Source organism: Cebus imitator, unplaced genomic scaffold (genome assembly GCF_001604975.1).
Source record: "Cebus imitator isolate Cc_AM_T3 unplaced genomic scaffold, Cebus_imitator-1.0 Scaffold461, whole genome shotgun sequence".
In the NCBI taxonomy this organism is placed as follows: Eukaryota; Metazoa; Chordata; class Mammalia; order Primates; family Cebidae; genus Cebus; species Cebus imitator.
This window is the reverse complement of record NW_016107776.1, coordinates 1,232,240-1,257,623: the sequence shown is the minus strand read 5'-3', so window position 1 is coordinate 1,257,623 and position 25,384 is coordinate 1,232,240. Positions and strand designations below refer to the sequence as shown.

At 45.2% G+C, this 25,384-nt stretch overlaps 1 protein-coding gene across 3 annotated transcripts in view; it reads right to left on the bottom strand.

Annotated features, from left to right (window-relative positions):
• DGCR2 (DiGeorge syndrome critical region gene 2) overlaps positions 1 to 25,384 on the bottom strand; it is a 69,264-nt gene that overhangs the window by 23,030 nt on the left and 20,850 nt on the right. For 2 of the 3 annotated variants that reach the window (XM_017512104.1, XM_017512106.2), the window contains exons 2-5: positions 23,247 to 23,369; positions 7,482 to 7,607; positions 5,526 to 5,745; positions 4,214 to 4,290 (exon numbers count right to left, since the gene is read on the bottom strand). In XM_017512104.1, the coding sequence (XP_017367593.1) occupies positions 4,214 to 4,290; positions 5,526 to 5,745; positions 7,482 to 7,607; positions 23,247 to 23,369 (546 nt within the window). The remainder of the gene's footprint in view (positions 1 to 4,213; positions 4,291 to 5,525; positions 5,746 to 7,481; positions 7,608 to 23,246; positions 23,370 to 25,384) is intronic. The other variant, XM_017512105.1, reaches the window with a different exon arrangement.

Genomic DNA, 25,384 nt, shown 5'->3' with positions numbered 1-25,384 from the left:
AGGTACCCCGGCAGCTGTGTGGGGAGCGGTGGGGCTGGCGCCAGGAGACCAAACAGAGGCCACTAGCACAATCAGGTGAGGGATGATCGAGTGTCAGGTCCAGGTTAAGACTGCAAGACTGGCGCCAGGTGACGAGATCCTGGACGTATTTCAAAGGTATGAGAGGAGCTGGGAGGCCTCCCTATACTGCACTGGGGATGACTGCTGCAGATTTTTCTTCAGGGTCTCCCACTGCCTTCTGGACACCCCCTTACCTTAAACATCCCTCTCTTCTTGAAGATCCTTGTCCTGAAGAAAGGCCTTGTGAGCAGCCACCCTGGCCACCAGAGTGACTGTGAGCAGTTCCTTCTGCAGAGCCCTCCTCCCAGGTCTCCCTCCAAGATGCTCCTCCTTACCTCCTGCCACCCTAGCATGACAAGGCGGCAACAAGTTTCCAGGTGCCCCTCCCATGTGTCCACACATAAGCTGTGGGCAAGGGGCTGATGGGAACCTCGGGCTGGGCCATCACCAGCCACCAGGGGATGGTCTGCTCTAGAGTCTGACAGGCGAGGGCATCTGGATGTCATCTGATTACCTTTCTACCACATCTCCTCTCGCATTCGTGAGCAACCACTGCCACCTCCATGTCTGGCCCTGCTCCCCGAGCCTGGAGAACCATCCCTGACCCCCTAGGTCCCCATTGTTCCTGGGGTGGAGAGACCTTCACTCACTTTTCTGAACCCTCAAAGAACCTCCCGTTCCTGTCTTGCCACCTTGGCAGCCACAGAATGAACCTCCACTCAGGGCCCACCAAGGGCAGTCCAGATTCTCTCGAATGCCCCATCATGGTGGCAGCCGCCCCACTCTGGGCTATCTTCCCTCCAGGAACTGCAGCCTGATCCCAGCTGACCCCATCCTAGTCCAGTGGTCACTTCAACCAGAGGGCAAGTGGCTACAAGGCCAGCCTGACCCCTCCCTCATTGCTGACTGAGGCTTCTAGACGCTAGGTCCCACAGGTTGGCCCAGGACCACAGCCTGGCCGAGGACCACAGCCCTGACGGCTGGCCTCAGGGGGCAACACCCTACAATCCCTTGGGTATAGCACCAGGAAAGAAGACAGAGACCATGAAGGACTGGTCACAAGATTTTGGGGAGAGAAGAAGGTTTCTACTAAGTCGCACACCTCCTGACCTCAGCCGACCTGCAATGTGCGTGCTAAGACACCATGGGGGAAAAATGAGGGCCAGGCACTGAGTGATCTTAAATGAGCAAGTGACACAACATGTGGACACATTAAACATATGGTGTTTCCACTTTTCTGTTTTAACGTAAATATCAAGTATGACTCACCAGACAGAAGCCACACTGCTGGTGCTGACAGCAAGGCCCTGGGAGCAGTACATGGGGTGGTGTAGATCATTCTCCCTAGACAAGGATCTGTATTTTTTCAACCTTTCTGCATGAATGTTACAAAAATGCTGGCCTCACGTCTTATGGAGTGGCAGCGGCAGCGGCAGTGGCAGTTATGTCTCTAGGGCACACCATGACCTGGTGCTGTCAAACCTGCAGGATCTTGGCACCCTGGACAGGGCTCACAGACTGGTGTGGACCTGGGGGAGCGGCTGGAGAGCACTCCACCAAGGTGCACAGGAGCCCAGTGGAAATGAATTCCCAACTTCAAATGTGTACGCAGGGTGCCGACACATGGGTATAGTGTCTATGTACCATGGTATCACTCACTCGCACTGTGCCAATCCAGAACACATCACACAACACAGCAAAGGTGGACAACATGTAGATGAAATAAACATTTTAACATCTTAGTGTGAGGCCTTCCTACCATCATTAGCTAATATTCTCAGGTACAATATTTTCTTAGGGAAGGGTTCAGAATTAGTAACAAAAGACTTACATCCACTTCCCATGGTTTTCTGGGTATTTTTGGGGGGGCCAACCCCTTAGACCATGTCCCTCTGCTTTGTACCATGTCCCTGGGCAGGAGAAGGGCAGGGCTGGGCTGGACGTGCTCTTGTTAGCTTGTTTTATACACAGTACTGTCTTCACTCTGCAGCTCGCTTTTAGTATGGGAATTTTTTACGGATGCTGCTGTGGAAAGAGGAGTGCACGCACCCGAGCCGCCTCGGCGCTGACCGCACCCTGCTGCTTGGCTCCTCTCTGCCCTACCACCCTGGGCGCCCCTCCCCTGCAGACACCAGGATGCCGGCTCCTAAAACCACACAACCACAGTCCTACTGCTGCACCTAAGAAAATGAATCCTCCAAAGGGCCACACTCAAATTTTTTCAGTTGTTCTTTTGAAGTTTTTTATAAGCCTCCCAACCCAGGACGCCATCAAGGTTCATGTGCCACATTTGGTTTTATGTTTCTTTAATCTCTTTAAGCCCAGAAACATTCATGATGTTTAGCTGTGTTAAGAGCCAGTTATCCTGCAGCAGAAGAATTATTTTTAGTATTTGTTATGTGACCAGTATTTAAATCCACTAACAGAGTTCCCAAATCCATTTAACTGAGCACAGACAGTGGCGCGTGGCCACTCCCTCGGAGCTCCCGGATGCTGTGGGGTCCCTTATACGCTGACTGGCACAAACAGGGAACTCTACACCAGCTGTGGCTGCCACCACCAACACACATATTCAATCTTTTTCTAAATTTTAGATTAGCTCTCCTGATGCTTCAATGGAGCCACTGAGCTGCACTTGGCCATTAAAACCCACCCAGGACCCCTGCCATCCTCACATCAAGCATGGGGCTCGAAGTCCCCAACTCTGAATGTGCTGTTATCCCACTCAGAATCATGTTCTCTCTTCAACCACCAGTGTCAAGAGGACAAGCTACTAGGAGAATTATCCTCTACAAGGTAAACTTTGACTCTAGGGTCTGGAAACCCAGAAGCTATTGATTAGTCACCAGTTCCCGTGGGCAATCTAAACAATGCACTCATATCCAAATGGAGGTGGAGCTCTCAGGAGGGCACTGGAGGACATAAGAACAGGGTGGCACCTGTCCTAAGCAGGAGTGGGACATCACGTGTGGCCCTAATCTGCTGTGCTCTGCACCCCCCACCTCTGCTCCTGGCCTGTCCCAAGAGCCAGGCATGGCCCTGCCTCTGTAGGGCCCTCTTCTCTTCACGGAAGCTGGCCACCCAGGCCCTGACCCTTTTCAACCCTGTCCCTGGGCCCACCACTCTTTATTTGTCTTTCTCAGAGACACTTAAGTCATCAACAGCAGAACTGGGGTATGTTTATGAAAAGAACCCAAATCCTAGCTCAAGTCAGAGGCACAAAGCACAGCCCAACAGACAGGCCTGACAAGGGGCAGGGCAAGGGAGTGTGGCCCTGGCAGCAGCTGGAGAGGGCACTGCTGGGATAAACCCGGGAGGAGCTCGCCAGTGCCAGGGCAATGCGATAGGAGGGACAGGCCAAGCCTGAGACCAGAGAATATAAAGGAAACAGCAGCCATCATGTTACCTTTATATTGCCTTGGCATTTCCAAGCAGTTCAGCATAAAATCTTTGAAACCACACACACACACACACGCGTGTGCCCACACACATATTGCCTTGGTATTTCCAAGAAATCTCTGAAACACACACACACACACACACACACACACACACCCCCCTTGGTATTTCCAAGCAGCTCAGCATAAAATCTTTGAAACCACACACACACACACACACACACGTGTGTGCCCACACACATACTGCCTTGGTATTTCCAAGAAATCTTTGAGAAACACACACACACACACACACACACACACACACACACACACACGGGCATGCGTGCAACCTATTTTAAGTCTGTCTGGCTGATAGTCTCCTTCAGGTCTGGATGCTCCCTCTGACCTTCTTTGTCCTGGCAAGCTTGTCCTCCTCTCCAGGCTGCCAGGGGCACACTCTGCATGCTCATTTTTATACTCCAAGGTCCTTAACTTCAAAGGCAGGAGGAACAATGTAGAAAGCTGGTCAAAGTAGCAACAATGAGTTCTAGAAATGGCCACAGCCCAATGTAAGGTCTGACTTGCAGGCTGTGCTAGCCCCATGACCACAGCCCCCGCTGCAACTGGGGCTCACCCTCTCCATGTCCCCTGCACATACCCCTACAGGCCAAGCAGCACTGGGTGAGAGGGAGGAAGGGAGGCCCCTGAGGTATCCCCCGAATCAGGGTGGCTCTGCCCAGCTTCAAACACTCCCACAGACCAGAAGGGCTCACCTTTGAATGCGACCTCCCAGCGACCTTCCAAGGAGTGGTTCCGGCCAGTGATGACATACTGATAGCCAACCCACAACCTGCAGGGCACAGAGACAGAGACCTCAGTGGCAGGATGGATGCAGCCATCAATGACTGTGTGTCTTTTAATAGCTATACTGACCTCCAAAACACAGAGCTTCTAACATGAGTGATTTAACACTCACGTTAGAATGTACTAAAATTCAAAACAAGAAATTCACAGGGCAGGAAAAGTTTTATCTCAGGGAACTCTAGCCACGACTGTATTTATGAGCTGAACCAGTAAAGCTTTCACAATTTAAGCAAGAACAATCTTATTCTTGGTAGACATGAAACCCCATAAATACAAGTCTGTGACTACTCTACAGAGGTGAGTCTCATGTCATGTGAATTACACCTCAATAAATTCATAAGCCCCTGTGAATACCCACTAGCATGGTGGCTGAAAACACTACCACAGCTTCCCGCTCAGAGCCAGCCCACCTCAACCTGCAGCCTGCTCCTGAGCACGCAAGGCCTAGCACTGAGGGGACCTTGCACTGGGACCTGGCTGAAGTACTTGCCTAGTCCATGCCCCTTGGCCCAGCTTTCCAGCCCCAAGCCTGGAGATGCCCATCAGCAGGTGTCCCCGCATGGCAGGAGCCCTGGGCTGGGATACTCTGCCCTTGGCCTGTGCTGTGCTACCACACAGCTGTCCTCAGAGACAAGGCTGCCCTGCCCTCTGGGCTATGCCCTCTTGCTTCTCCACTGGACTCACAGGCCTGTCCTTGTGAGGTCAGTATAACAACCTGTGAGCTAAGAGTTAGTTTTCTCCGTTTGTAGCTGTAGAAGGAGAAACAACTCAGTCTTGTGATTTGCCAGTCACACAGGGCATAACTGTGAGGTCAAAACCCAGCTTGGGTCTTTAAGCGAAGGCCTCCTTTTCTTTCTCGGGGAAAACCCCCACCTACTACACACCCCTCACACTACGCCCATGAAGCCCTACACCAAGCCGCTCTCCCCTCACAAGCCAGCACCCCCAGGCCCCGTGCCCTCCCTCAGCAACTGCTGTTGTATCCACAGAGGGGGACCAATGAAAACGGCTGGCCCAAAGTCCCACAACGTGGGACTCTGCCCATCTCAACACACACTCTAACCCCTGGATCTCCACGCACTTCCAGTGGGCAACGCTGGCCTTCCTAACATGTCGGCTGCCAGCTGTGCCCCAGCAGTTTAGTGAGTGGTCAGAGGTCATGTGCTCAGTGGTCATCAGACTCTGACTCCATGCCCCTCAGGTCCCCAATTCAGGACTTACTTGCGCTGCTCCTTCCAACCAAAGCTCCGCTCAGGCTGGTCCCATTCCTGGGCCAGGACAAAGCGCAGCTCCTGGTCTGTAGAGAAGGTGGCGAGAGAGCCATTCAGGCGCTGGCAGGTCTGTGCAGCATCCCAGTAGTTCTCCCCACTCAGGTAGACCCTGTAGCAGCTGGCCGTGCCTTCGTAGTGGTGCCACCCTGTCGGGCACTTCCCTAGGAAACATGAAGGACAGAAGGGGAGTTGTCCCCCAAGTTAGGATCCAGCTCCAAAACGGAAATTTTATGTGCTCCATCAGGGACAGGTACACTTTGTAAATCACCCCTAGAGAAGTGGGGAAACTGAGGCTGGAGAGGAGAAGCTCTGCTTCTGAAACCCTATTGTAGAAATGGGATTTTTGTTTCTCAAAAACACAGATTTAACAATGATACAAGTATATTTGGTGACTCCTCCCATTTCTGTAAGATCTTTTAATTTATTCACTAGCCAAGAATGGCTGCCAGATTAAGTCTTATAAAATAAATTTCAAGGCCGGGCGCGGTGGCTCAAGCCTGTAATCCCAGCACTGTGGGAGGCCGAGGCGGGTGGATCACGAGGTCAAGAGATCGAGACCATCCTGGTCAACATGGTGAAACCCCGTCTCTACTAAAAATACAAAAAATTAGCTGGGCATGGTGGCACGTGCCTGTAATCGCAGCTACTCAGGAGGTTGAGGCAGGAGAATTGCCTGAACCCAGGAGGCGGAGGTTGCGATGAGCCGAGATCGCGCCATTGCACTCCAGCCTGGGTAACAAGAGCGAAACTCCGTCTCAAAAAAAATATATAAATATATAAATAAATAAATAAATAAATAAATTTATTTCATTTTCTGAGTTAACAACACAGAACAACTTCCTGTGCAGTTCACTTTGCGCCTTGCTTCCAATGCCCAGCTCTCCTGGCCTCTGCTGCCAGCTAGCCTGCTGCCTCCTGAGCTGACTCCCCTCTCTCCTTTTCTACTTACATGAGCATTTGCAGTGGAGGCTCCCTTAAAATGGCAGCTCAAAGGATCACAGCTGAAAGGGCAGTGACACCATGTGACCTGCCCCTGCCTCCCACAGGCAAAAAAAAAAAGAAGGCGTGGGCGATGCCACAGCTGGCAAAGCTGAGGAGCCAGCCAATACGTGAGCACCACTGAGTCTGGCCAGCGTCTTCTCACCTCCTCCACCTGTCACTTCCTACTCCTACACCCACACACGGAATGCCCGGTAATTTACAGCCCACCTTAGGTAACATCAGAGACCCGTTTTATAGTAATTTAGCAAAGCCAGTTGTAAAATTTAAAATGCACTTTTTTTTTCTTTTGAGATGCAGTCTCACTCTGTTGCCCAGGCTGGAGTGCAGTGGCTAAAAATGCCATTTTTAAAGTGCATCTATGTCCTGTGGCACTAGTAAAACTTCTAGAGACAAATGCCCATGTATTTATTATGTAAGCATGTGTGTGTATGACTTCTTCACAAAGGCATATAGATTACAGGAAAGGAGAGGCAGCCCTGGCCCCTGAGCATGGCCACAGCACTGTCTGTGATGGTTACAAGCTGAACAGCACAATCTGCTCTCCATGAAGGGCACACCTGAGTGTGCAGGGAAGCTCTTCAGGTGCAGACAAGGAATCAGAGGGCTGGGTGCAGTGGCTCACTCCTGTAATTCCAGCACTTTGGGAGACCTAAGTGGGCAGATCGCTGGAGCTCAGGAGTTTGAGAAAGCCTGGGCAACATGGTAAAACCCCCTCTCTATCAAAATTACTGGCAGATTTTGGGTAACTTTGGGTGGGTCACCATCCAGCCTCATTCATTCCCCCCACTGGTCTCTAAGGGCTGCTTTGGGAAGCCCCTCATGCAACACAGTAGTGGTGGAGAGGCAGGGGCCGTGTCAGGGTTGTACTTCCTGGTGTTCCAGTAAGGGCAGGTCTGCAACTTACTACTGAAGCGGACAGGCTGCGCCACGTTCACTGCGTGGAAGTGCGTGGGGTCGCCTCCTCTGGCCCGCCCCTGTCTCGGATCCACAGCCTCCTTCCCATGGTAAGGACGTGCCTCCCTGGTCACTTCTGAAAGCAAAAGGAGATGTGTGCTGTGAGTCCTGCCTGTGCAGTCGCAGCCTCCCTGGCCAGCACAGTTCAGACTACTTGGGGCTACAAGGATTGAGGGGCACCTGTAGCACAGAATCCGGCAATGCAGGCTTTCTTTAGGGCCCTAAGAAATGCTGGTGCTAGCATCAAATAGGTCCCACGTACTCTTATTAAAATTATGCTTTGGCAGTTTTTGTTTTTTAAGTTACTATGGTGAAATGGAGGCCCTTGTCACTGCATTTTCTAACGAGTCAGCAAGTTCAGCAAGGAAACAGAATCAGGGAGAATACCTAGAATACCACTCCAGAGATTATTTATTCACAAATTACTTTTAATTACAAAACGGGAAAGAAATATTCACAATAGTGACATCTGGCAAACATTATCTTAACCAAGTGATCAAACTTAACATCACCAATAATGAGACAAACTGACCCTGGGCCTCATGATTTGATAATTATGACTTACATAGTATTGCTACCTTAAAAAAAAAAAAAAAGTCTCATTTAAAGCTAATCATGAAGAAAGAGATGAGTCCAAATTGAAAGGCCATTCTACAGAACTGACCTGGACTCTTTAAATATGGCAATGTCACGCAAGACACCCCATGCCTCCTGCAAAAGAGGGCTGGGAATACTTCTAGATTAAAGAACAAAGCAATACGGCAATAAAATACTTATGTAATACTTGAATAAGTCTTGAATTAAAAGGTGGGGGGAACTCTGTAAAGGACATTTTGGGGATAATGAAAAAAATTTGAATATGGATTATATAGAATAGTACTACAGTAAATTTCTTGCATGTGAAAAGGCTTCTGTAATCCTGGGATTGTTCTTGTTTTTTGATGACAGTATTTAGGGGTAAAATGTCATAATTACTATAATCTCTCAAAGGGTTCAGAAGAAAAACAAAAAGAGCAACTGTTGCAGAACACTATCAGCTGGTAAATCTGGGTAAAGGCTGCTTACTGCACTATTCTTGCAATTTTTCTATAGATCTGAAATTACTCATATTAAAAAGTGGGGGCAGGGACAAGGCAGGTGGACACACCCAGATTCCTCCCACAACCCAAGCAGTAAACAAATCAAAAGTAAACTGGTGAGAAAATGAAACAGGTAGTGTCTGGGTTGGAGAACACCAGTTCAGCTGAACATCAAGGTTCTTTACTCAGGGAAGACAGGACAGATTCCCATTAGCCACTTTTCTTCCACTAAGCTCTCAGAACCCCAGTCTCCAGGTAGACAGGAAAAAGTCCTTTATGAAAAAATCTGACCAGGTGAAGAAAAAAGTCCCCAACAGGAGGAAATTCCCAATGAAACATTCCAGCTCATTCACCCTCCAGGAAGGCCCACGTGCACAGAGCTTCAAGTCCCTCAGCCACACAGCAAACAGGCAAGGACCACCAAACCTCTGAGACAGAGACTAAAACCACAGAGGAAAACAGCACAGAAGAAATAATTACAAAGATGAAAAGCTAAAACCAAAAACAGGCCATTAACATCCTCAAAGTGAGAAGCTCTACTGTACTCATGAAACAGAAACGGGTGCTATTAAGAAGGAACATGCAGACAACAGTATCCATTGCCCGCCTCTGAAAATGGAGCACAGAGATGGGGGCTTCTAATCTCCACCTCCTGGGTTCAGGCCATTCTCCTGCCTCAGCCTCCAGAGTAGCTGGGACTACAGATGCGCCTCACCACACCCAGTTAATTTTTATATTTTTAGCAGAGACGAGGTTTCCCCATGTTGGTGGGCTGTCTCTAACTCCTGACCTCAAGTGATATACCTGCCTTGGGCCTCCCAAAATGCTGGGATTTCATATGTGAGCCACCACACCTGGTGCCTTCTTTAACTTCCTTTAACATTTTGTAGTGGTCTTTACAAATGAACAGGAGGCCAGGTGCAGTGGCTCACACCTGTAATCCCAACATTTTGGGAGGCTGAGGCAGGAGGATTGCTTGAGGCCAGGAGTTGAAGACCAGCCTGGGCAACATAGTAAGACCCTGTCTCCAAAAAAAAAAAAAAAAAAAAAAAAATTAGCTGCGCATAGTGGCACGCACCTATAGTCTCAGCTACTCAGGAGGACGACACAAGAGGATTGCTTCAGCCTGAGCATTTGAGGCTACAATGAGCTATGACCACACTAGTGCACTCCAGCCTGAATGAGAGTGAGGCCTGTCTCATAAACAAACAACAAAAAAACAGAACACATGACAGCAAACATGAAAACTCATAAAAGATTTGGCAGAAGTTATAGAAACCTACTAAAAGTAAAATAATCAAAGAGATGGAAAACTGGAGAGGAGAAAACAAAAACTGAGAATTAATCCAAGAGCTCCGATTCCCAATAATAGAGTTCCAGAAAAAGAGAACAGGGAAGAAAACAGAATAGAACAGAGAAAAGGAAGAGAACAAATCTAGTGATCCCTTTTCCTAAGCTGCAAGGCAAGAGTCTCTAAAATAAAAAGACCCACTGAGGAGGCAGTGCAATGGTTAAAAAGATATTTAAAATTTCCAGGAAGGACAACAGTTATCAAAGAATAAAACATTATTATGGCACCAGCAACACCGAAAGCTTGTAAAAATGGAGTATGCTTAACCTTCAAAATTATGGGGAATATTTCTAGCTTATGATTCTAAAACCAGCCAAACTTATTTGCAAAGGTAAAATAAAATTCAGATATGCGAACAAGGAAACACAACTTTGTCTCCCATGCTCCTTTTCCGCGTAAGTTATTGAAGGGGCCAGTACTCCACTAAAATGAGGGAATAAAACAAAACAGGAAAGGCATAAAAAACCAAACACTAGAGGCTCCAGGAGACACAGGAGAGAGTGACTGATTCTCCCACACTGATGCTGAAGGGGGCAGCTGGCCCAGCAGCACCTACAGGTAAGGGCCACCAGAAGGGTCCGGAAAAGGAGGGGCCAAAAAACTCTGCCTGATAGAGATCTGAAACTGAGGTGACATCAGGAAAGAGGGACTGCTAGGTTGCTAGGTACCTAAAAAGAAAACACACACACACACACACACACACACACACACACACACTCTAATCCATAGGACTCACATCAAACTAGGAAATGGTCTGGCAATTTCTTAAAAAGTTAAACATGGCTGGGCAGGCGCGGTGGCTCACGCCTATAATCCCAACACGTTGGGAGGCCAAGCCAGGCAATCACTTAAGGTCAGGAGTTTGAGACCAACCTGGCCAACACAGTGAAACCCATTCTCTACTAAAAATATAAAAATTAGCTGGGCATGGTGATGCATGCCTATAATACCAGCTACTCAGGAAGCTGAGGCAGGAGAATTGCTTGAGCCTGGGAGGCAGAGGTTACAGCCACTGCACTCTAGCCCGGGCTGCACAGCGAGACTCTGTCTCGTTTAAAAAAAAAAAAAAAAAAAAAGGAAACGGAGTACTCCTGCATGGCCCAGCTAGGGGCAGCACTGAGAGCAGGCAAGAACTCCCAGAGCACAGATGAAGGGCCCAGACTCAGCAGAGAATGCCTAAAACCACAGAATTTAAAGACACACAGATAAATACCAAATGAAACAGCTAAAACAATGTTTGCCTTAAAAAAATGGGAAATTAGAGGGGCCCATTGGGTTTGCTGTTTTTTTTAAAAAAAACCTTACAGAACTAACTGAATATTCAAATCATATGCATAAGTAACTTAAATAAAGATAAAACTAAAAATTTGAATTAGACAATCAAAATCAGTTCCTCTTCGGATCTGGGTGGCCCCACTCCAACTTTTCCCTCACATGAGAACTGCCACTGAGGCACCTACTGTCCTGCTTCCTGATCATTTCATTGTGACCCAGGTTTCTTGCTAGAGAGTTTAATGTCCTCTGCATTACCAACATTCTGCAACTGCACAAGGAGATGCTTTGTATAGGTCTTTTTAAAATTATCATGCCAGGCCCTTCCAATCCAAGGCTTCACTCTTTCATTTCCGGGAAATTTTCTTATATAACTTCTTTGCTAATTCCCTCTTCCCCCATCTCCTCTATTTTCTTTCAAGGAATTCAAACTAATCAGATATTGGATTTTCTGAACTCGTTTTTAACCATTTAAGAGTGTACGGTTAAGTGGCATTATTAAGCACCTTCACATTGCTTCCATAACCATCACCACCATCCATCTCTAGAACTTTTTTACATCTTACCAAACTAACTCTGTATCCATTAAACATTACCTCCCCATTCTTCTCCCAGCCCCTGGTAACCACAATTCTACTTCCTGTTTCTATGAATTGGAATATCTTGATAGCACATCTAAATGGAAACATACAGTATGTTATTTTGTGACTGGCTTATTTCACTGAGCTTAATGTCCTCAAAGTCCATCCATGCTGTAGCATGTATCAGAATGCCTTCCTTTTTAAGGTGAACATATGTGGATAGACACTTGGACTGCTTCCAACTTTTGACTACTGTGAGTAATGCTGCTATGAACCTGGGTATACAAATCTCTCTTCAAGTCCCTGCTTCCAATTCTTTTGAGTCAAACTGCTAAGTCATATGGTTATTCAACTTTTAATTTGGGAGGCACTGTCATACTGTTTTAGTACCTGCACCATTTCACATTCTTAACAACACTGAAGAGGGATTCCACTTTCTCTAAATCCTTGTTAACACTTGTCATTTTCTGTTAAACAGCAGACATCTAATGCCTGTGAGGTACTTCACTGCTGTTTTGATTTGCATTTCTCCAGTCATCAGTAATGTAGGGCATGTTTTCATGTGCTTATCAGCCATTGGTTTATTTTCTTTGGAGAAATGTCTACTCAAGTCCTTTGCCCATTTTTTAATTGGGATTTTTTTTAATCACTGAGCTGTAGGAGTTCTTTTTATATTCTAAATGTTAACCCTTACCAGGTATGATTTTCAAAGTTTTCCATTCCATAGGCTGCCTTTTCACTGATGAATGTTTCTTTTCATTAACAGAAGTTTTAAATTTTGATGTCGCCTAATTTATTCCATTGTTTCTTTTGTTGCCTGTGATTTTAGTGTCTTACGTAAGAAATCATTGCCAAATCCAATGTCATGAAGACTTTATTCTGTTTTTCTAGGAATTTTATAGTTTAAGGTCTTATGTTTAAGTTTGATCCATTTTGGGTTAATTTTTATATATCATTAGCTAAGGGTCTAACTTTATTCTTTTGATGTGTATGTCCAGTTTTCCTAGGACCTTTCATTGTGAAAAGATACTCGTTTTCCCTCACTGAATGGTACTGGCATCCTTGTGGAAAATAATTTGACCACTGTACACAAGAACTTATTTCTAGGCCCTGTATTCTATTCCACTGGTCTATATGTCTGTCTTTATACCAGTACTACAGTGATTTGATTATTGCAGCTTTGTAGCAAGTTTTAAAGTCAGGAAGTATGAGGCTTTCATATTTCTTTTTCAAGACTGTTCTGGCTCTCTGCAGTCTGCTGAGATTCTATAAACGTTAGGATAAATTTTTCTATTTCAGCAAAAAAACCTTGTTGGCATTTTAATAGGGATTAAATGTGTAGATTGCTTTAGGTAATATTCACCTTTTCTTTTCTTTTTTTTTTTTTTTTGAGACGGAGTTTCACTCATGTTACCCAGGCTGGAGTGCAATGGCGCGATCTCGGCTCACCGCAACCTCCGCCTCCTGGGTTCAGGCAATTCTCCTGCCTCAGCCTCCTGAGTAGCTGGGATTACAGGCACGCGCCACCATGCCCAGCTAATTTTTTGTAGTTTTAGTAGAGACGGGGTTTCACCATGTTGACCAGGATGGTCTCGATCTCTTGACCTCGTGATCCACCCGCCTCGGCCTCCCAAAGTGCTGGGATTACAAGCTTGAGCCACCACGCCCGGCTATATTCACCTTTTCTTAAGTCTTGCAGTCCATGAGCATGAGACATTTCTCCATTTATTTTTGTCTTAATTTTTTTTTTTTTGGAGACAGCATCTCACTCTGTCACCCAGGCTAAAGTGCAGTGGTGCGATCTCAGCTTACTGCGATCTCCACCTCCTGGGTTCAGGCCATTCTCCTGCCTCAGCCTCCAGAGTAGCTGGGACTACAGGTGTGCCTCACCACACCCAGTTAATTTTTATATTTTTAGCAGAGACGAGGTTTCACCATGTTGGCCAGGCTGCCTCTTAACTCCTGACCTCAAGTGATACACCTGCCTTGGGCCTCCCAAAATGCTGGGATTCCATATGTGAGCCACCACACCTGGTGCCTTAACTTCCTTTAACATTTTGTAGTGGTCAGTGTGTAAGTCTTTCATTTCCTAAGTCTTTCATCTGTACTTAAGTATATTCTTAAGTACAGACAGACCCCCAACTTATGATAGTTTGACTAAAAAATTTTTTGACTTTACAGTAGGTTTAACACAAAACTCTGTCATACTTTGAGGAATATCTGTATTTTATTCTTTGTGCTATTACTATAAATGAAATTATTTTCTTAATTTCCTTTTCGGATTGCTCAGTGTATATAAATACAACTGATTATTGTGTTTTGACTTTGTGTCCTGCAATTTTGCTGAATTCATTTATTAGTTCTAACGATGTTTCTGTGAAATCTTTAAGGTTTCTACATACAAAATCATGTCATCACACATAGGAACAAGGATAATTTTACTTCTCCCTTTCCAATTTTGACGGCTTTCTCTTCTTGATTAATTACTGTGGGCAATTAACTCCCAATACTATGGTGAATAAAAGCGGTGAAAGCAGACATCCTTGTCTTATCTCTGATCTTAGAGGAAAAGCTTTCAGTCTTTGACCACTGACTGATTTTAGTTCGTGGAGACATCCTTGCATTACAGGAATAAATCCCACTTGGTCCCAGCCTTTTGATAGGCTGCTAAACTTGGTTTTGCTATTGTTCTGTTGAGGGTTTTGTATCAATTTCATAAAGGATATTGGACTGTAATTTTCTAGTAGCATTATTGTCTGGCTTTGGTATCAGGATATATTAGAGTCACAGAATGAAGTTGCTTGAGAAGAACTGGTGTTAATTCTTCTTTAAATGCTTGGTAGAATTTTTGATACCTTTTGAGATAAGGGAAAAGAAAAAAAATGTTTGGTAGAATTCATCAGTGAAGCCATGTTGTGCAGAGCTTTTCTTTGTTGGTAAGTTTTTAATCACTGATTCAATCTCCTTATTAATTATGGTCCTATTCAGATTTTCTACTTCTTCATGATTCAGTCTTGGCAGGTTGTATGTTTCTAGGAATGTATCCACTTTATCTAGGTTAAGCAATTTGTTAATGTACAATTCTTGACAATATTTTCTTATAATCCTGGCATCAAGTAATCCTCCTACCTTGGACTCCTAAGGCACTGAGATGACAGGTATGAGGAGGCCAGCCCAAAATCCAAAACTTCTGAGTGCCAACGTGGTGCTCAAAGGTTATGCTCCTTGGAGCATTTCATATTAGGGGTGTTCAACTGGTAAGTATAAAGCAAATATTCCAAAATCAGAAAAAAATCCAAAATCCAAAATATTTCTGGTCCCAAACATTTCAGTTAAGGGATACTCAATCTGAATTTTCAATGTGGCTGGCTTTTTCTTCATTAGGCATTTTCTTAGCTGGTGTAGACTTCTGACGGTTTTCCAGAGCTTCTATAAAGTTATTTCATCTAGTCCCTAGTTGCTTATTAATGTTTCTATGGTGGAATGAGAGCTTGGAGCTTCCCAGACTGCCATTTCACCAATGGCAGAATACATTTTTTTAAAGTTTTCTTTTATTACATGAAATAACTGCTAAGATAATTGAGGGATTACTGTGTGCTATGTTCTTGTCTAACCCCCTTATATGTAGCATGTAATTTAATCCTCACAACAACCCCCAAGTGATAGGCACTATTATTTTCTCCATTTTACAGATGCAATTTGCCCAAAGAATCACAGCCAGTAAGTAGTGAAAGCAGGGGAGCAGCCCCAGCTCCTGGTTCCAAGCTCCCACATTTAACCACGATATGACATACAGCAGAGCTGGCTGCCTTGGGCCACTCTGCTCTGGCCCTTCTGATCTGGGGTGCTTTGTCCAGAGTCTGGTAAATATCCATAGTAGGTGTTTTCTTCTAGGCCTGGTCAGCACTGGTTGTCTTTCATCATAAGAGGAAGGTGATCCAGCTAGCCAGAGGCTTTGTGAGCACTAGTGGGTCAGATGCTGGTGAGGGACCATGGAGGGAACGCCAGTCTTTCAGCTGGGAATCCTCCATTATGACAATACCTTCTCTACCTCTTCTATGAAGTGCCAGTGTCTCCAGGAAAGACTCCAGTCTCCTGTCTGGGAATACACCTGGCTGCTGACAACTGGGGAGCAGGGCAGAAGATAGGGCTGAGAGACCTACTTGTCACCACAGAGAATTTCTCTTAATTCCTGTATTTTCAACCTTCATGACTTCCCTCTGGTACACCTGGTGTCACTTATTTTGCAGACTTTAAGTGCTGTCTAATAGAAACACAATGCGAACCACATTTCAACAAGTAAAAACGAACACAAATTTTAATACTTGATTTAACCCAATATATTCAAAATACTATTACTGCAACATACAATCAATATAAAGAAGTATTCATGGGATGTTTTATGCTCTTTTTTCATATTAAATCTTTCCTATTTGGTGTGTATTTTACACCTGCTGCACATCTTCCCTCAAAAACAACCACATGAGACTCATGGCTACTACATTGGACAGTGTAGGTCTAGAAAAACGACCCCTGCGGGGCTCATGCCTGTAATCCCAGCACTTTGGGAGGCTGAGGGGGAGAACTGCTAGAGCCCAGAAGTTCAAGACCAGCCTCGTCAACAGGGCGAGACCTCATCTCTACAAAAAATTTAAAAATTAGCTGGGCATGGTGGTGCACACCTGTAGTCCCAGCTACTCAGGAGGCTGAGGAGGGAGGATTGCTTGAGTTCAGGAGCTCGAGGCTGCAGGGAACTGTGGTTTCACCACTGCACTCCATTTGGGCAACAGAGCAAGACTCTGTCTCAAAAAAAAGAAACAAAATCCCACATCTTATGGTAGGGGAAGAAGTCACCCAGTGATGGAAAGTGCAGAAGGGAATGCAGGTGCTAAGGGAGAATTCCACCAATCCCTATCCCATTCCCATTCCCATTCTTATGCCTGATGCCTGCCACCCTCGGCACTCAGAGCCTTCAAGCACAGAGTGTTTCTGGGGCACTGCTGGGCAAACTGCTCATTTCTTGTTCTCTCTCAAGCAGGCCCATGGTTGCAGCTGCTCTGCTATGCCAACTCACTTATAACTCTCCTGTTGGCTTTACTTTGGGGGGGGAAAAAAAAAAAAGCTATGTAACATGTGAAACATTTCAAAGAATGTATGTACCACATATGTAAAATTCATAAGCATAATAAAAAAATATAGTTATGAGTCACCTCCCCACACCCTATTTAGCAACTCAAACATCAACTGTAGACAAACTTCCATGTTTGCTGCTCCCAGTCTTATCCCTCTATCTCCACACCAGGAACTAGAATTTTGTGTATCATTGTGCTTATTTTTTTCTCTTAGTTTACCACATGTGTATGCATCTGTAAGTAATATTATCTGTTTTGCTTCTCTATATTGTGCCATATGTAGTTTTCAGCAACTTGCTTTTAGCTGACGTTCTGAAGATTCATCCGTGTTGCTGCATAAACCTAACATTCACTTACTGTTGCTGGTATATAACACGCAATCATGTGAGCACAGACATTTGAGCTGTTTCCAAGACATAGATCAACGGCAAAAATTAAGATGTCTGACAAAACCAAGTGTTGGAGAGGATGTGGATGGCTTGAAATTTTATCTCCTTTACACCTACTCTGGAAAAACTGCACAAACAATTCTGCATGAATTTTTCCAGAGTTTCCCTAAATAGAAATCCTGGATCACAGAAAATTAGAATGTTCAGCTTTGTAAGATATGTCTGTATTCCAGAGTGGGTGTAAAGAAGCACATAAAACTTCCACACTATCCACATCCTCTTCAACATCTTAATTTTTGCCAGTCTAAGCATCTGTAAAGTGGTATCTCACTGTATGTAGTCTTAGAATACTAACGAGGTTGAATGTCTTTTTCTATGTTTAATGGCCATCTATGAACTGCTTTGTAGGAGATTCTTTATATATACTGGATTCGAATCCTCTGTAGGCTGTAAGCGTGGCGAATGTCTCCCCTACTCTGGCTTGTCTTTTCACAGCCTTTACTGGTGATTTCCCCGCCTTTCTTAAACATGAACTTTTTCACCACTGGTGATTTTTAAATTTTTACTTTTTAGACAGGGTCCCACTCTGATGCCCAATGGTATAATCTCGGCTCACTGCAGCCTCAACCTCAGGGACTCAGGTGACTCTTCCCACTTCAGCCTATTGAGGAGCTGGGACTACAAGTGTGCACCACCACACCTGGTTAATTTTTTCTTTCTTTTTCTTTTTTCAAAGAGACAGGATTTTACCATGTTGCCCAGGCTGGTCTTGAACTCTTGGACTCTAGCAATCTGCCACCTTGGCCTCCCAGAGTGTTGAGATTCCTGGCATGAGCCATCACACCTGGCCTATTGGTGTCATTTAGTAAATGAGATATCTTAATCTAGCAAATTTGGCCATTTTTATTTTAGAGTGAGCATTTTCTGTGATTAAGTAAAAGGTTGCCGGAGGCTGGGTGAGGTGGCTCACACCTGTAATCCCAATACTCTGGGAGGCAGAGGCAGGCAGATCATCTGAGGTCAGGAGTTCAAAACCAGCCTGGACAACATGGCGAAACCCCATCTCTACTAAAAATACAAAAATTAGCCAGGCGTCTTGGCACATGCCTGTAATCCCAGCTACCTGGGAGGCTAAGGCAGGAGAATCACTTAAACCCAGGAGGTGGAGATTGCAGTGAGCTGATATCAAGACACTGCAATCCAGCCTGGGCAACAGAGTGAACCTCCATCTCCCTCCCCCACAAAAAAAAGAGAAAGAAAGAAAAGGAAAAAGGTGACTGGGTGCAATGGCTCATACCTGCATAATCCTAACCCTTTGGGAGGCCAAAGCAGGCAGACTGCTAGAGCTCATGATTTAGAGACCAGCCTGGGCAACATGGTGAAACCCCAACTCTACAAAAAACACATACACACACAAGTTAGCTGGGCATGGTGGTACATGCTTGTAGTCCTAGCTACTCGGGAGACTGAGGTGGGAGGATGGCTGGAGCCCAGGAAGCAGAGGTTGCAGTGAGCCAAGAACACGTCACTGCATTCTTGCCTGGGCGACAGAGCCCGACCTTGCCTAAAAAAAAAAAAAAAAAAAAAAAGAATCTGGCACACTTCCCTATCAAGGTCTTAAAGATAGTCTCCTGTATTGTAATTTACCCAAAACTGAATTTCCTGTATGTTGTGAGTTAGGAATCCAACTGCATCTTTCTCCGACTGTCACAACACTGTTTGAAGGCTCTGTCCTTTGTGCAGTGATATGTAATTCCACCTCTGGAATTCAAGCTTCTTGGGTCTGTTTCTGACAGCTTGTCTCACAGGCTAAAGCCAATTTTAAGGTAAGTCTTGAAACAGGTAAGGCAAGTGCTCCCTCCTTATTCTTCTTCTTCACAATGACCTCACGATACTAGGACTAAATTCTCCTAAACATTTTAAAATCGACTTATTGCCTTTCACATAAAACTCTAGAAGCTTTAAAGAGGCAGCAAATCCACATAACAATATGAGAAGTTTTAAAAATATTCAGTCTTCCTAGGCAAGAACATTTTGCCTCTATTTATTTGTCTTCTTTAATGTCTCTTAATAAAGTTGCAAATTTTTCTCCCTCAAAAATTTCACACATCTTTTGTTAATTTGCATTTCTATCAAAGATGGTTCCACTGGGGAAACAAAAACCATGCTAAGACATTTCAAACACAAAGGGTTTCATACAGAAAATAGGTGCTTTCAAAACAACTGGCAGGGCTATAGTGTGAGCAAAAGTAAAGTGGGCTACTTCCAGTCTTCCATCTTAATCCTTACAGTCATCGTCAAGTCAGGAAGCTACTACCGCCATCCATAGGTTAAAAAACTGCAAAAAAATCTGCTGCCAATATCTCAGCTGTTCTGCAGCCCTGAGACAGCTGGCCAGTGGGGTAAGGCAAAAGCCACTGCAAAAACTCACCTTGTTCTAAGCCCATGCAGGTCCGCCCCACATACCATGGCCCAAGGGAGAAAGGTTCCACTTCCCTTCCACTCGCTACATTTCCCAAGACACATGTCAAAGGGCAAATGACCACTGAAGTCTGCTGGCAGAGGGGTCTGAGTGCTACTGCTCTAGCATTCCAGCCTCTGAAACCTAGGGACAAGCCCAGAAGGGAGCGGGAAGGTACTGAACGCCAAGGCTGTAACTCGCAAGCCACCCATTTCCCTCTTTCAAAAACATGTAGAAATTACTGATCTACTGTTACATCTTTCCCCCTTTTTTGTCCCTTTAGTTTTACACATTTTGTACTCCCTTTTAGCAGGGCAATGAAGTAACTTTATATGGTAGTTCCGGAAGTCCTGAAGTCTACCTTCAAAAGTAACCTGACTGAGAATGGACAGAACTTCCCAAAGGGTTACTGAAATTCTCCCCATACAAAGGAAAGTCACAGCTTTTGAGCAAAGGTGGTTATTAGCTAACTCTCTACTCCCCCGACAAACACAAAGAGTTTCCTTTTTGGTGGGGGAGGGCTGAAGGAAGGGAGAGTGTCAATGAGGACTTGACTCTATATCCATGATTTTTAAAAAATTCTTTTAAAATAAACTAAAAAAAAAATCACAAGATTTTAACAGTTATTAATTCATGGAAGTAAGAAAATATGCATTACATAGTCTTTGTACATTTTTATAACTTAAGTTTGCCCAGAGTTCCAACTTTAAGAACAATTAAAAATCAATCTGCTCACCCTTCAGACTGTGACACAGCATTATACAAGAACAGTCATAGGACTATGAGTCAAGGAGAAGCAGGGTAAGCCCTGCCAGGACAGTGGCCTCCTCAGCCCACCTGGAATGCTTCTAGGGCCCTACCCGGCCTCAATGGGTTTGCACACATGGGTCCTCATTGTCATGCCTTCACTGCTTGGTGCTGGTGCAGGCCACCACTCCTAACTCTTGGCTTCTATGAGATTTTTTCTATCTAGGAAAAACATATAGCAACCTATGTAGCTTAAAGCCAATACTTAAGTGCAAAGTTGATGTCTCCTCCATGTCAAGCCGGGTGGTCCAAATGGGAAATCAAACCTACTCTTTGCCTTTACCAAGTCTTTAGAGCATGAAAAGATGAACAAGATGGCAACTATGAGTGTGGATACTACTGTGTTTAGCATGTGTAACAGGACGGTTATTACAAAAACCACAAAAGCAAAGCCAAATGGCACTTTGAGAACAGCAAATAAGCTCTGCTTTCATTTGAAAGCAAACCAAGAATCATCTGGTTCTCTCTTCAGGAATTCTCCAAGAGGCTGGATATAAGGTCCCACTCTGAGTCAGACAAGGGGAGGCTCTCACTCATGATCACATGGTTGTCCCCAGGCTGACCATCCAGGGAACTTCAGCAGCCTAAGCGCTGGCAAGCCCATTGGGAATCCACTTTCCCTGGGCTTTGACCCAAGGATCCACTAGAGAGGCTCCCAAACAAAGGGTTGTCCCAGAGACTCCTGACTGGGCCAATACCATCAAAACCCCCGTTTGGGAAGGCAAACACCTCCACCAGAGACATGCATAATCTGATGAAGAATGGACTCTAGGGACAATCAGGAGGGGTCCCCTCTAAACAGCATTGTTTTGTTTTTTTTTGGAGACAGGATCTCTCTGTCACCCAGGCTGTAGTACAGTGGCGTGATCTTAGTTCACTGTAACCTCCACCTCCTGGGTTCAAGTGATTCTCCTGCCTCAGTCTCCCAAGTAGCTGGGATTACAGGTGCCCGCCACCACACCCAGCTAATTTTTGTATTTTTAGTAGAGATGGGGTTTCACGATGTTGTCCTGGCTGGTCTGAAACTCCTGACCTCAAGAGATCCCGCCTGCTTCAACTGCCCGAAGTGTTGGGATTATAGGCATGAGCCACTGCACCTGACCTTTTTTTTTTTTCCTTTGAGACAGTCTCATTCTGTAGCCCAGGATAAAATGCAGTGGCACGATCTTGGCTCACTGCAACCTCTGTCTCACAGGTTCAAGCAATTCTCATGAATCACCCTCCTGAGTAGCTGGGATTACAGGTGTGAATCACCATGCCTAGCTAATTTTTGTATTTTTATTAGGAACAGGGTTCCACCATGTTGGCCAAGCTGGTCTCCATCTCTGCTTCTTATTTTGGAACCCCTCTCAAACAACTACCCCAAGTTCAAATGTCACCTAATGCCCTACCTAATACCCTGGTTGGAATGAATTGGTTTTCCTTCAGTACTAAGCCTATAGGAATTATGGCACACCTTTCATGTCCTAGGCCAAGTCCCACTAAGGAAGGAGAAAGGTCTCTGCCCTCTGGGAGCTCATGGTCTGGATGGAAAAATCAAGCCTGGGCACCAGGAATGGTGAGAATTACCAATGGTTCCGATGCTGTCAGAGAGACAGATGGGAGACTGGAAGAAACTAATCGATAAAAAGAGTGACCACAGACATTCTCCACTGGGGTAGCATCTGAGCTACACCCTGAAGGATGGCAGGGCTTGTTTATACAGAAACAGACAAAGGAATTCCAGGAAAATATAAAGGAAGCACGCATCTAGGAGATTATTACTGGGGGTGGGCACAGGAAACAGCCCAGCTGAGCCACTGAAGGGAAGTAGTGATTAAGAAGGTTGGTAAAGCAGTCCTAAACCAGCTTGTGAAGGAGTCTGCATGCTTAGCCAAAGCTTTTAGGCCTGTGATTCTCAAGCTGGAATAAGACACACCTTCCCCTTAGTGGCTTTATCAGCACCACCTAGTCTTAAATTTGTGGATACATGTATATGTATGTCACACACATTCTCACACACATGCACACATATTCACTACACCTCCCACTCAATCCAAGTTGAGGAGAACAACGGATACAGTGAACACTGTCATTCGTGGGGTGCACTGTATTCCTTGAGGGTGCTGGGGCAGAAACCAGGTGAAGAACCTGGTTCTCCCATTTAGCCTTTTCGTGGCCTCTCCATACATCTTTAGGAGGCTACACATGACCATGAGAGAACCCGCAAATGCAAAGTTTTCTGGTGAATGCGTGAGCAGGAAGGGAGGGCGTGCCAAAGCCAGTCTAAAAGAGCACACTCAGGATCAAGAGGCACCCACATCCAGAGCCAGGATGCGGATGAGGTCAGAGAGGTGGCCAGGGTGCCACCCCTCAGGAGTGGTTCACACTCAAGATCATGCAAGTCCAGGGATGGCAGTGCCTCCTTAAGTGTGGCCTCCTGGGCATCTCACATGCCTACCCACAGCCCTGCCATCTTGCAAGTTCTGGCATCTGCCTAGGTTGGGCACCTATTTCAGAGACAGAGAGAAGAAAAGGGTCAGTTCAAACTAACTTTCCAATGTGCTGAGACAGCACACACCTCCATCCCTCACAAGAGGCACAGTTACCTAGCCACAACAAAGAGACAAGGTGGCGTGTACCCAGCCTACTCGATACACTCACCTGGACAGTTGGCTTCATCACTCTCATCCTCGCAAGTCGCCCAGCCGTCACACTGCCAAGGGAGGGGGATGCACTGGATGGTGCCACTGCGACAGGCAAACTGCCCAGGGTTGCACCGCAGCTCTGTGGAACCAAAGGGTGAGAGGCCATTAGATCAGCAAACCACAGCCCACGGGCCAGATCCATCTCTTCCCATCTGTTTGTTTGTTTATTTAACGTACGTATGTATTCATTTATTTTTGAGACAAAGTCTCGCTCTGTTGCTCAGGCTGGAGTGCCAGTGGTGCGATCTTAGCTCACTGCAACGTTCACCTTCTGGGTTCAAGCGATCCTCGTGCCTCAGCCTCCTGAGTAGCTGGAATTAAAAGCACACACCACCATGCCTGGCTAATTTTTATGTTTTTAGTAGAGACAGGGTTTTGTCACGTTGGCCAGGCTGGTCTCGAACTCCTGGTGTCAAGTGATTCTCCTGCCTCGGCCTCCCAAAAATGCCAGGATTACAGGCATGTACCACTGTGCCTGGCCTCCACCTGTTTTTAAAATCAAGTTTTATCAGAATACAGCCACAAATATGTATTATCTACAGCTGCTTTTGAGCTACAATAGCAGAGCCGAGTAGCTGCAGGAGAGACTATATGGCCTGCAAAGCTGAAAACATTTAATGCCTGGCCCTTTAAGAACCTACTACTTAGAGATAAAAACTGTTAACATTTGGCCGGGCACACTGGCTCACACTTGTAATCCCAGCAATTTGGGAGGCTGAGGCGGGTGGGTCACGAGGTCAAGAGATTGAGACCATACTGGCCAACATGGGGAAATCCCGTCTCTACTAAAAATACAAAAATTAGCTGAGCATGGTGGTGCGTGCCTGTAATCCCAGCTACTCGGGAGACTGAGGCAGGAGAATTGCTTGAATGTAGGAGGCAGAGGTTGCAGTGAGCTAAGATTGTGCCACTGCACTCCATCCTGGGTGACAGAGCAAGACTCCATCTCAAAAAAATTAAAAAATTAAAAAAAAAAATCTGTAACACTTGAGATGAAAAATACACTGCAGAACATTAATGGGTTAGATTCTACAGAAGTAGAAGAAACGACTAGTGACTTGAAGATATAACAATAGAAACCCTCTGAACTAAAACAGAATGAAAGAAATACCAGGAAAAAATGTGCAAATCATCAGTAAGCTGTGGAACTTCACACACCCTAACACATGGGGGAACGGACAAAATACCTGAAGAAACAATGGGAAGAATTTCCCAATTACATGAAAACTATAAACCCACAAATCCAAGCAGCTCAATGAACCCCAGGCACCAGAAATATAAAGAATACAACTCGAAGTCACATTGGAATTGAATTGCTTAAAATCTGTGATAAAATCTTAAAAGTACAGAGTAAAACAAGATATTATGCATTGAAAAACAAAGATCAAAATGACAGCAGATTTCTCACTACAAACAATACAGCCTAGAAGACAGGTGACATTTTAAAGTTCTGAGAGAAAAAGCTGTTCACCTACAATTATTTACAGCAAAAACACGGATACTATATTGTGGAGTTTATAACATATACAGAAGTAAAATTTTGACAACAGCACCAAAGCTGGGAAGAGAGAAACAGAAGCACACTGTTTTAAAGTTCTCATACTACAGGTAAAGTGCTTTATCACTTGAAGGTAGTCTGTGATAAGTTAATGATGAATCCCACTAAAATAACACAAGAGTTACAGCAAATAAGCCAACATAAACAGAAGAGGATAAAAAATACTAAATCCAAAAGAAGAAAAAAAAAAAGAGACAAGCAGATGGTACAAACGAAAACAAATGGTAACATGGTAGATTTTAATTAAACTTGCCTCATCAGCAAGCATATGGAGTGATCTGAACGCTACAAATGAAAGGCAGAATTTGTCACAGAGGGAAAAAAGCAAGCTACAACTACGTATTGCCTAAAAGAAACTCATTTTATATAGGACATAAATAAGAGAAAATAAAAGAATGGTAAAAAATATACCATGTTGACCAGGCATGGTGGCTCACGCCTATAATCCAAGCACTTTGGAGGCCAAGGCGGGCGGATCACCTGAGGTCGGGAGTTCAAGACCAGCCTGACCAACATGGTGAAACCCCATCTTAAAA